Consider the following 13,374-nt stretch of genomic DNA (forward strand, 5'->3'; position numbering starts at 1 on the left):
ATTTTTAAAAGCAAATAAAGCAAATGTGCAGGAACACTGCTCACACGTGTTTCTGTGTTACAAGGAATGTCTTTATCAGTGCATAAAATGTGAGCTAAAGAATGTTAAGACATTCGACAAAAAAATCCGACTTTTGTCGAATGCCTTTAAATCTACAAGCTCACATTTTATGCATTGAAAAAGGAATTTCCTGTAACGCCAAAACAGGTGTCTGCAGTGTTCCTGCACTATGCTTTTAACGTTGTTTTATTTCCCTTTTTTTAAGCAAAGTAATTTTTATATTTCTTATAACTAATTTTTGTTTGTAGCAAAACTCTATTTTTTATGTAAAAATTCCATATTTTCTATACTTACCTTTTTTGCACAATTTTTAATAAATAAGTTTTATTAACTTTGGGGACATTAAAATAAAGATTTATTCCATTAAAGCATTAAAAACTTCATTATTCTCAAAATTTAAAATTGACTTGTAAATGATTGCAGAATATTAAATATGCTTGCACTTTTTTATAAATTTTAATATCTGTCTTGGACAATATTCAATTTTTTGCAACTACTGGGTATTAGCCGAGTATCTGATCAGAATTTGGCTGAGTACCGAGTACTCGGCAAATTGGCCGAATACCGAGTACTTACCGAGTACTCGGTCCGTCTCTAGTAACCATCGTTTCGATCTGCCTCGATATCGGGGCAATTTTATTTGTCCAGCGATCGTCTGTAAAAACGCCCATGTCTTATCCTTGTTCCCAGAATTTCACCTTGAAAACAGCCCCATAAACAAAAGGGGAAGCAAATACCTAGGCAAAGAGGGGATGAGATTCTCAGAATTCAAACAGGCTTATCAGTAGGAAACAAAGGCACAAAGTTCTTCCTTTCTACTGAGGGTGGGTTTTTGAAAGATTGTGGGAAGGAGTAGGGTCTTCTGGGAAGGGAGAGATCTTTGTTTCATTCCTTCCTATCCTTGATCTTCTGAGAATCAACAATGAGAGAGGGAATAGGACATTTTCCTAACATTTCAGCCCTCTGTGTCCGTTTTTCGTCTGCACGTGGAAATTAGGCTTAGCGCATTGCTAGTGATTGTGTAGCAATCTTTTCACATCTGTTTCTGGAAAGTTAACTTTCTGATTGTTTCCTAAGAACATATTACAAAGCTTACTGAGCTAAAATGCAAGGGTATTTTTTTAATATCTTGGATTTTTAAACCCCAGCCCCCCTCCCCCCAAAAAAACCGTTTGAAATTGAAACATTGCGTTAACAGGGCTTTCATTCAATTCTCTCCTTTTTGCTAAATATTTTTATTATCTTTGTATATGTGTGTTGTGATTCATATAACAGATTATTTAAAACACTTATTGACATAATAAAAAGCATACTTTTGACATACTTGTGCTTTTTTCTAATTAAAATAATCTTGCAGTTTCTTTTTCTTTTATAAATATTATACAATTGATTTTTAAAAAAAAATCACAAAATTAAAATGCTGAAATATTAAATTTTCACAAAAATTGTCTGAGATAAAAATCTAAGCTTTGCCCAAGCTGCTTATGCATTGCATTTAGGAGCGATGCATAAGCATCTGCCAACACATTTGTGTTATGAATTTGAACTCCAAGACTAGGAAATAGAGCTCAAATAAAGTCTTTTTAGTTTTGTAACTTACTACCACTGCATTCTTGAAGCACTCCACACAGTATTTTAAGTTAATTATTCTATTTGAAGTTAATATATTTAAAAAAGGAGAATTTACACTCATCACAATTTTGATGTCTACTAAAATAATGGCACAATGCACACTACTAAGCAGTTTCTTTGGTAGGAACGGGAAATCAGTAAGTAAATATTGTTCTTCTTAAATTGAAATTCAAAGGGTTTTGAAATGCCTATAATTTTTTTTACTCTTATAGGTAGATAAAATTATGGTCTGAAAAGTGTTGAAAAACACACAAAGCCAAGTTTCAGCATTAGCTAAATGTTCCTATGGAGTGTGAAAAATGTGCTTAGCTTAGTTGGCATTTGTGTGTGTATGGGGGGGGGGGGTGAGCTAACCCTATTCTGAAGACAAGTGCATTTTCTGGATGAAATCATTTTTAATTCTAAAGTTCAGTGGTGATGGCAATCAAGGGGGGGGGGGGGTCATGGTGCAGACTAGACTGTTTGAATTTTTGAAAGGTATTTTAAGTGTTATTTCTCCTCTTATTTTTTTTTTGGGGGGGGGGGGGTCGCTCAGTAATTTTTGAGTGGTGCATCATTAGTCTTGGGTGGGGGGGACATCGCGTTGAAATAGTGCCCTTTTTTTAAAAAGTGCCCTTTTCAAAGGCCAGCACCCTGCCCTTTTTTTTTCTAGAGTGAACACTACTTTTAATATTCATTGTACTAAAAACTTTTTCTAATGTGCAAATGTATAGATATATTCTGGATATTAGATCAAAATTTTTTTCAAATGATCTATATAACATCAAAACCTGTATAACACAAAACCTCTGTTCCCAAGGCATGCGTTATAATGATCTTTTACTGTATTCCTAAAATTTCTCTCCAGTATTTTTACTAAATATTTTGTATAGTTTTTAAACGATGAAGTCTTTAATTTTTAGTTTATTACTATGCATGAAATCTTCCTTTTGTGTTATCGTAAGTCTATTGATGCAATGTTTAATTGAAGTACACAAAGTGTCAAACATTATAAATAGTAAAATCAAAATAGTGTATATATTAGGACAAAAATTGTAAATTTTCAATGGGGCACCCCCCAGACTTAGATGAGATGAAAAAGCTCTGCAAATACAAATCCCAACTAGAAAATTTTCTGCAAATAATTATTTGCCTAATTCACCCTTTAAAAAAAGAAGGAAAAAAAATGTGCTTTAAAATCATTCAAAAATTTTTTTTGCAATAACGTATAGTTTGTGCTCATTTTTCACCTACTGAAGAAAACTGCCAAAGCCATTTTTTTCCCACACATGTATGATACATAATGGTTTCTTGTTCCTTATGTTAAGTATATAAGAATAAAAAACCTAAGTTTAAAATTCTTGGAAACAAAGTGCAAGTTGTGCAAATAGATTGAGCAAAATTATCAATAATGTTTACAAGTGTTAAAATTTATTTTACAGCAAAACTTGATACATTATCAAAGCATAAAACTTCCTAGTATGAATCAATGTCATAAAATATTCATAAACATCATTCTTCACTCTTTCATTCCAAGAGTTTTTTATGTGTAGTGTTTTCTGGTTTCAAGGACACTCTTGGATTTATTCTCCCATTGTTTGATTCTTTTACCTGAAACAATAGACCTTTTATGTAAGTGCATTTTTCAGTTATTTGTAGGCATTTTATCCCTTTTTAATTTCTTCCAGCGCTGGTGAGCAAGATCAGGATCAGAAACACCGGCGTACTGAAAAGGACAAATACAAAGATAGTCTTTCGGAAGGATTGAAAGTACAGCATGATGAATCATCTGATGACCAGTTTGTATATTTTATTATTTATACAATTAAGTGTATTTTCAGTAGGGAAACTAAAAGACTTTATGCTTAGAATATCTAGATAATTTCTGAGCATCTAGAAAAAAAGATATAGCATTTAAAAAATATGTTTTGATCTTTAAATTTGCTCAATTTATTCAGTGGGTGCCTGCCTAGAGAGGGGGGGGGGGGGTATGGCACAGACTGCAACATTAAATTTTTTTTAAATGGGGTGTTTTGAGGGCTATTTTTAACTTTTGGCGGGGGGGGGGGGGGGTGCCTTTTGGTATTCCAAAACCAGTCAAGTCTCAAGCTCTAAAATTTCAGTGAAGAAAGAGTACAATATTTAAACTAAAAAGGGTATTTTTTAAGGCATATTTCTTTCAGTAAAAGCTTTGTAATGCTGATCAAACAATTTAACATGATAGTAAAAATCTTTTTTTGCGGAATTGGATAACTTGGCATTTGATTGTTTACATTAATTTTCTGAAATAAACAATTCAATTGTACATGATTGAAGAATGAAGGAGCAACTACTGAAATAATATCTGCATTCCACTTTTATGGGCATCAGCAAAGTTCTAAAATTCACAGATACTAATTTTTAAGATCATGTTATCATTTTTTCTTCTGCAATACATTTGATAATCATTATCTTTAAGTAAAAAATAGTAATGATCGTGAGAAGTAGTAAAGTAACGTGTTCAAGTTCTACAAAATGTAATTTGCATATATAATTAGTTAAAGTGTTAAATATTCAACAATGTATAAAATCTGATTAGTAAAAGAAAAATAAAAGGCTTAATGTAGTAGCAACGAAATTTAACTTGAGAGATTCCTTTTCATTATTTATTTTTTAAATAATTTATTTCAGAATTGTGGATCTTGAATTAGAAGAAGAGGAGGAGGAGGATGAAGAGATTGTTATTCAAAGACATCGACAAGAAAGACAAGAATTGCTAAAAGTATTTGTTTTATCTCAAAGTAGTATTTTCATGTTGTATAATTTTTTTCTTGTAAGAATTATGTCATGAAGGAACTCAAAATTCGAAATCCTAAAATCCAGAAGACCTAAGGTGACCAAATTTCGAAGTTCGAAATTTCGACAACTTAGGTACGATATTTGTAAATAAATAAGCCAAAAAGAAAATTTCATTTTAAAGCAAAATAAAAAATATAGCTTATTTTGCTTTAAAATGAAATTAGGTACGATATTTGTAAATAAATAAGTCAAAAAGAAGATTTCATTTTAAAGCAAAATAAAAAATTTAGCTTCACTGAATAATTTTGACAAAATAGCTTTATGCTTCTCTGAATCATAAACGTTTAGAACAACTTTTTCTTCTTCGATATTATTGAAAAGTCTACGTTTTTCATGAAAGTTATTTTGTTGATTAACATACTGCTTTTACACTGCCAATCAAGAAGTGATGAAAACGATGGTAACTATTTTAAGGAAAAATGACTATTTTGCAATCAATTGTAGAAAAAAAAATGAGCTCAGAATCTTCACGCTATCAACTGTACTAAAATTTATGGAACCGTAATTTGGCGTTTCCATCAATTTCCCCTTTCCTGATAGAACATTCAACATCCCCTTCAGTCATTTCAGGGGTGCCAACAGGGGGGGGGGATTTTTTTGCCAAAAGGTTTTTTTTTTCTATAGAACATGAAATTTTAGAATTTTTGAAAAAAAAATATTTAAACTCATTCAACAGTAAAAAGATGCATTAACAATACTTTTTCACGTGCTTTTTAGGGCCGTCGCCGTACCCCCCCCCCCCCCACCCCCCCCCCCCCCCCCCCCCCCCCCCCCCCCGCAGTTTTTCAGAAGTGGAGCCGCCAATTTCATTTTAGCTATGCAACTAACGAAGAAAAAGGGAAACTCTTCATTGTTTTAAAAAATTAAAATAGTAATTATAAATGAACAATTGAAATAATAGTGACGGAAGTGTTTTTTCCCGTAAAATTTGAATAGAAATGGTAATCTTAAAATACAATTTAGGAACATCCATGATTATCTTTTATTAAGAGTATGTAAGTAAGGACCGTGTAAATGTATGCTTCAAACATTTTCATTGACACACAGAAAAGTATTCAGTACAGCACACTCTTCACTAGGCCGCAAAGTGGGTACGTCTGCCTAGTCGGAAACTATGGGGTCGGCTCAAATTAAAGTATTGTGCATAGAGTAAAATTAGCAAAATGGGAGGGAGGACCGGCGACAAAACTAACATGGTGCACTCCTCATCTCTCGGCGGCTCTGGTAATACAAAACCATGCTTGATGGTTCTTCAGTTAAAAAAAAAACATAAATAAATGGGACAGCTTCATTAGGGCAGCCCATAGAATAGTGGTCACCAAAACATTCCCATATGTTTGTTTGTTTTTTTGATGAAAAAATGTTGTCCTGAAAATCATTGCTAAGTGGAGAAAAATGTATGGGTCGCCGAAATAAATTTGAACTAGACAGAGAAAAAAAAAACAGTTAAATGCAAAAAGAGATTTAAAGTATTGTAATGAATACTCACACCAAACGTTCTAAATATTTGAATGTAAAAATTGTAAGTAAATCAAAGCTTAATCAAGAAATGCAGGTGGCATATTTAAACTAAAATGAAGTGGAATAGAGACCTAAGGTATCACAGAAAATTACCACATCCAAATTTCTAAGGCCGCAAACGCTTGTATTGAATGAAAACAAAAATATTAGGCGGGAAATTGAAAACTTTATTATGGAAAATCCAAGCAAATAATCGTGTTTGACAAAGGAAAATTGGAAAAAAATATTACTACAATATGTTTATCAATAATTAAAATTTACAATGAAGATAGAAGGGACGTAGCCAAACTGAAAAGAAGAGTGGGGAACTCCAAACCCTTCTTTTTACGTCCCCAAAGCGGACCTGGAAGTGAGTTTTTAAAACTTAGGTTTTGAAAAAAATCCGGGGAAAACGTTCTCAAACCCCATCCCTTATCCTAACGTCATTAAAAATGGCCTACACCTGAGTATTTAGGACTGCAATTTCGATAAACCGTGAGAGTGCTCCCAACGTAACCTCCGAGAAACGCCCTCTCAATTAATCATTCATCATCATTCAAGGCCGAATAAATTTCATCTTTTGGACTTTAATTTAAAAAAAAACTCTCTGAGTTGTCTCGAAACTCGTCCTCCAAATTTTACCGAAGATCCTCAAAAAATTCATTGTTAAGGCTTCAATTCAGAAAAGTTTTCGGGGGAGATCTCCAAAACCTTCTACCTCTCTAACAGTATTTAAAATCGTCTACGATTGAGTTAATTGAATTTCAATTTTGAAAATTTACCAGGGGAGGATTCCGAATCTCTCCACCCATTAACATTACCAAAAATCTTCTAAAATTGCGGATTCAACAGATCGAAATTTTCCCCTTTCTCTCTCTCGCAACATCATCGAAAAATGTCTTAAATCTCGCCTTTAGTGCTTCAATTATGAAACATTTCTGGTCGCGAGCCCCTTCAAAACTCCCCTTTCATCGAAGGTTGGTTTAAATTACGTTTCCGGAGCTTTAATTTCAAGAAACTGGCAGTGCACAACAAAAGAAGTCTACAATCGCGTTTTTAAGGCTTTCAAATTTTAATTTCAAAACATTTCGGGGGGGGGGGGGTAGCCCCGCATCTCTCTTCGCCTCAATATCCCCATAGATCGTCTAAAACTGCATTTTCCGAACTACAATTTTCAAATTGTTCCCGGAGGAGAGCCCCCGGACCACCTTTTACATGTCACAATCAGAAATAGTTCAAAATTGGGAATGCGTGCTTGAAGTTTGCGTTTTGAAAAATTATAGAACGATGACCCCCGAATCTCTTCCTCCCTTAACATCACCGTAGATCGTCTAAAACTGTGTTTTTCAAAACACAATCTTGAAATTTCTCGGGGGAGAGCCCCAGGACCAGGACTTCTGAACATAATTAAATATGACGTACGATTGTGTTGGGAACTTAAATTTGGAAAAATTATCGGGAGAAGCTATCCTGGACCTTCTCTCCCCTTCCTCCCAAACTTAAAATATAGTCAAAAACTGCTTTTTTATGTTTTCAATTTCGAAATAATGCAAGAAGGTAGCCCTCCGATGCCCCCTAATTCTGACTGAATATTATCCTTTACTATTAAATTTATACTGCCTGTTCTAAGTTCTAGTAATATGACTATCCCTGCTAAACCAGAAGCCAAATCTTCTCTCTCTCTCTCTTTATATTGGAACATGTGTTTGAAGCAATTAAGGGGCCGCCAAAAGCGTACCCCCCCCCCCCACCCCCAGTTTTTTTTGACCTAGCGACGGCACTGTTACTCTTTCCAAAATTTAATAACCGTGTCTCTTTTTTAATGAAGGCGGTACATCACAGACGGCATGGAGTTGGTGTCCGTTTCAAAGCTGGATCAGACGATTTGATTTCTTTTTTCAATTTTTTATAAATTTTCTGGAAGTAGCACAATTTTGCATGATCAATACGTGTGACAGTGAAGAGAGGGAGAGAGGTAAAAAATGGTTTATTCATTGTAATAATTTTGACCAGTGTGCTCTAGTCTTTCATTGATTCATTTGCACCTTGACAATCGTTAAGAACTAGTTTTGAAGTTTGCGAATAACATATTTTTTATTCCTCCAATCGACAATTAATTTATTTTCTTCATTAACTTACTTAAGCTTATGAAGAATTTCTCTCTCTCTCATTTCACTTTACTCCCATCTTCTCTACCATTTTAAAACTGATTGTTTCAATTTATCATTAGATGATTTTTATTAAAACTTTCAATGATGTTGGTTTTCACTGATGGTAGTAGAACAGTCTGTTCTTAAGTTGTTTAAATTATTTTTCGTAAACCATATTTACTTTATTCTATATCTAATATATATAGAAGTATATCTGATTCGTTAAAATTCTCGAGTTCTGTTTTTCGATGTGTGCTGAATAGCTGAATCCATTTTTGAGGATTTCCGAAAAGTATCTGTCACGGTGTCTGTGATTCATCTTTTTTTGGCCATGCGACTTCAATTTTGGAAAACTTCCAGGAGAGCGCCCCTACTGTAAAGCCAGAATAACAACCTCTTTATCATCAAGAGTCATTTAAAAATGCGTTTCTAGTACTGCAATTTTGAAAAATTTATAGGAGAGAGCCCCTGATTTCCCCCCTCTTTCCTTAATACGATTAAAGACAAGGCACCGAAATTCACTTTCCACTATCATTATCAAGATCTATCAAAACTGCGTTTTTAAAGCTACAAGTTCAAATATTTAAGTGGAGGAGCCCCCCCCCCCCCCCCCCCCCCCCCCCCCCCCCCCCCCACTCGTCAACATTATTAAAAAATCGTCTTAAATTTGGTTTTCAAGGCTTCAATTTTGAGAAATTTCCGGGAAAGCTTCCGAAAACTCTTTTTCTTAACACACAAAGGTCGGCTACAATTGCGATTTTAGAGCTTGCATTTCAAAAAACTGCTTTTCCCCCAACCATAGATAGCGTTTTTAAGACTTTAATTTTTAAAATTTTCCTGGGGCGATCCCTAGGATCTCTTCTTTCCCTTATATTACCATAGATAATCTAAAACTGCGTTTTTAGAACTACAATTTTGAAAACAAAGGAGAGCCCTCCTTAGCGCAACGTTAGACTATCAGTTGCGCTTTTAAAGTTTCAATATGGAAAAAATTACCAGAAAGGGTCCACCAAACCTTTTATTCCGTAACATCACCAGAGCTCGTCTAAAACGGTGGTTTTAAAAGTACAATTTTGAAAATTTTCCGGAGCAGAAACCCCTGGACCCCCCTATCTAAATTACAATGAAATAAGATTCATATTGTATTAGTGATGTGGATCGGGTAAATACCCAGCGGGTAGGTAAATATTTTTTGGGTATTTACCCAAGGCCTGGGTAAATACCCGTATTTACCCAAGGCCTGGGTAAATACCCAAAAACTGGGTATTTACAAAAAAATGCAAAAAGTGAATGAGAAATTTTTTTTTTAAATCTAAATATGAAATAATTGGTAAAACTGATGTATATGTATTACACAGTTTACAATATTTTTTATTGAAAGACTTAATGAAATTATGAAAGAAACATATCGTGAACCAAAGAATCTTTCTTTTCAATGCCACAATTGGAGAAGATGTTTGCTTTTTTTTTTTTTTTTTTTGTAACCAGTTAAGCTTTTTACTTTTTGTAGAATGGCTTTTTATGTCTAAAATTTGGCTATCAACATTGATTAGGCATATCCAACACATTTAATGTGAATATCATATTAAATTGCTGAGTTGTTTCACACAATAATTCTTTAAATATGTGATCAAAATACAAATTTTAGGGAAAAATTTATTGTTTTGTATATGGTTGGTTATACAGGCTGTTCCGTTTTAACCTGCAAGACCTTTATTTTTGCAACCGTTAGTCCTAGATGTATACTTCCAATTGCAAAAATATTCAAAATCAGATGCGGAGTAAAGATATTGAAAGTTTGAAGCAAAAATAAAAATGAGTTGAAAACTACAAAATTTAACTTTTTATACGGCCCTAGGTCCCCTAACTTATATTTAGAGAAATTTAAAACTTACTGACACAAAAAAACTTGACATTTGTGCAATCAAAACTCAAGGAGATATTCCATTTGAAAGTTTTAAGGGACCACGCAGAAAATGTGATTAGAACTTATTACCCTTTCAGAATAATGACAGCTTGGCAAAGTAAAAAACACAAGGTATTTACATTTTTCATTTCTATTCAAAAATTCATGCAAACGTTATGCCGTGATAAGCAAAACACGCTGCAAAACCTTGAACAATTTCAAAAACCACACTCTGCACACATATAATTTTATATCAACACTCATTAACCGCTATATTGCCCTCTAAAAGATGTTACTGACGGCGAGTGTAAAGCGGTGCAAGTCGCAAAACGCTGCGTTTCATACTTCAGTGAATATTGGTCGTACTAATGTCAAACTTTTTTTGTTGGAATTGTTTTTCAATGGAAATTATTTCCCTAAATATAAGTCAGAGGACCTGGGGCCCGTGTAAAAAGTTAAAATTTGTATTTTTTACGCATTTTTATTTTCACTTCAAATTTTCAATATCTTAAGTCTGCATCTGATTTTGAACATTTTTGCAGTTGGCAGTATGCATCTAGGACTAACGGTTGCAAAATTAGAGGTCTTTGAAGGTTAAAACAAAACACACTGTATATATACATAGTGGAATACATACATAAAAGTATTTTAGTTGAATATAAATTTTTGAAATAAATACCCGTGTAAATACCCATTTTGGGTATTTACCCGGGTATATACCCTGGGTATTTACCCCTAAAAATAAATACCCAGGTATTTTACATCACTATATTGTATACATCTAGTAATGACTCCATCCCAAGCCAGAAAGTTGAATCCACTCTCCCTGTAATTATTCATACGTTTGAAAAAAAAAAGGTGTAGCAAAATTCAGGGGTGCCCAAAACTTGTTTACTCAAGGTCCACGTTGTAAAAATTGGGAAGGCAAGGCGGGTCAACAATCCAACAATATTTCAGTTCAAATGGTATTTGTTAGCGCTACCCCCCCCCCCCCCCCCGTCCTCCCTTGATTTTGACTGGAAATTAAACTCTAAAAACTGCTATGTTTAACCCGATTCGAAAGAGAAAATATTTAGGGGGGAATTTGTGCCATTGAGCTTGGGGGGGGATGGGCACCCCTGAGTCATTTTGTGGTTATAAAAGTCTCAAGTAAACAGTCATACAAAATAAAATTATGCCAGAAAATGTTGGTGTTTATTTCTTTGGTATTTAGTTTAAAAAAATCTGTCAAATTAGAGAAAATATCTTTTTTTTTTTGACATTTTACCTGGTCTAAAAGACCTATTTTTGTGTTTTGCGTTTTTATGCTTAATTTTTTTGACTTTTATGCCTTGTTTACTTCTGATGATAATGCGCTAAAATTGAATAAAAAGTTATTGAATAGTCAAGTAACAAAATGCATGTTTTTTTTTTTTGCTCAGATTTAAAAGTAAAAGTGAAACTATATTTACATTCATTTTTGCAAAACTGATTTGACACTGCAGCACATAGCAGACAAACCTGAAAAACATAGACTGTAAAGCACTGATATACCTATAAATCATACTTATTATTATTATTTCCTTTTTAATATTCGTTCTACAAAAATCTAGTCAACCATAAAATTGTAAATGTAAAATTGAAATGAACTGAAAATATCTTTTCTTCCGAGTTATTTTGTGTGCTTAAGTGCTATGTTGTTACAACATGTTCAGTGACTTGTTTAGAACCTTTTATAAGCCTCCTAGTCCTCAGTTTTATGCTTTCATGTAACTCCTACTAGAAGGGGGGAGGAAGATGCAACCAGTGCTGTGTTAGATGTGCTAATCTGGGTAAGTTTACTCTTTATTGGAAAAAATACCTATAGCATAAATCTGAAGTGGATAAATTCAAAATTTCAAAAACACATTGTCTTGTTAGTAGGTGTTTAAGATGGCTTTTTGTTTGATTGATTCTATTGGGTTTTATGGTGCAAGAACCTTGATAGTCTATATTGCTTCAGACAATTGTTAGGAAGAAGAAAAAAGTGACTGAAGAAAGTGAAATTATTTTAGGAGTGATGGACATAAAACCAAAATAAAATCTTTGACTAAGTTTTAATTTTGAATAACAAAACAAACGAACTGAAAATTGATTTTGTGTAACGTAAAGATGACTTTTTGGTAATTTTGTTTCAAATTTTTATTACAGAGACTTCAAGTTGAAAATTCACATGGTGGTAGTGGCTTATCTACTCCAGCTATTTCTAATAATGGTGCCGATACTCCAGATTCTGTGATAATTGGAGATGAGGTAGGGAAATTATAACTCTAGCTGATTATTTTTGCTAAATGATTTAGAGTTGTCTTAAGAGATTATTTTGAGTTCCTTTTTTGCTTTGAATGACTTCAGGCTAAACTTATTTCTTTAGCATTTTTTTTTAGAATATTTTAAATGGTATTGAAATTGTTACATAGAAGTATCACCTTTCCATGCTTTAGCCTTATTATTGCATAAACTTGCTTTTACCTACTCAAAAACATATTATCACAGTTAACTACTTTGATTACCTAATGCAGCATTTATATCAGATTACTTAAAAGTAATTCTTTACATTTTTTCATTACTGTTATGTATTTTAAGAAGAAGAGTCAAATTAATTTCTTCTTTTTAGTACATATTGAGTTGCTCTCTTGTGCAAAAGAAAATTTAATAGGTCATTTTTTGTATGTTTGTCATGTGTATAAATTATTTCACTAACTTGCCTGGTTTGTTCTTTATTGATTGAAAAAGTTTACATAAGCTAGTAAAGCCATAATGGACTTTTTTCAAACTCTAGGTTGGGTTCTTCCTGCAGTCTTTCAAAGTGCTTTAACACTAAACATACCAATTCTTAATAAATACCTGTTTTTACCATAGCTAGTCAAATGATGACAAATTGTGTAGATAAGAGTATGCATCTGGTGTTACTCAAAATTAATAAAATGCAAATGAAAAACAATAAAATGTTAACTGTTTATAATTAAAAGGAAAAGTAATTGAAATCAAATGTGCAAAAGTGATGAGATAATGTAAGCATTTCCAATGTAACAGTTCATAACCCAACTTTTGACCGGTTAGTTGTATGTTAAGTGTTAACATGCTTAATTTTAGTGATCTGTAACAAAGAGTCCTTTAAAGTACTTTGTTTTAAATTGAAATTCTGAATAAATTTTTGCATAGTCGGAAATTATTTTTTTTAATAAGTTCCTTAACCCGTTCGGGATAGCAGCCCGCTGAAGCCAGTGCTCCCTCAGGACAGCAGCTATTACACGCGAACTGTGCTTACAGGCCGGGGCAATTTCTCCTGCT

The 13,374-nt window shown here is 33.3% G+C and overlaps 1 protein-coding gene across 4 annotated transcripts in view; it reads left to right on the plus strand.

Moving 5' to 3' along the window:
* LOC129224693 (serine/threonine-protein kinase PRP4 homolog) overlaps nt 1-13,374 on the plus strand; it is a 52,513-nt gene that overhangs the window by 8,382 nt on the left and 30,757 nt on the right. For all 4 annotated transcript variants that reach the window (XR_008580706.1, XR_008580707.1, XR_008580708.1 and 1 more), the window contains exons 4-6: nt 3,360-3,470; nt 4,342-4,432; nt 12,235-12,336. Coding sequence is in view for 1 of the 4 variants with exons in the window: in XM_054859240.1 (XP_054715215.1) it covers nt 3,360-3,470; nt 4,342-4,432; nt 12,235-12,336 (304 nt within the window). In the remaining 3 variants the exon portion in view is untranslated. The remainder of the gene's footprint in view (nt 1-3,359; nt 3,471-4,341; nt 4,433-12,234; nt 12,337-13,374) is intronic.

The sequence above is a fragment of the Uloborus diversus genome, chromosome 6 (genome assembly GCF_026930045.1).
Source record: "Uloborus diversus isolate 005 chromosome 6, Udiv.v.3.1, whole genome shotgun sequence".
Taxonomy (NCBI): domain Eukaryota; kingdom Metazoa; phylum Arthropoda; class Arachnida; order Araneae; family Uloboridae; genus Uloborus; species Uloborus diversus.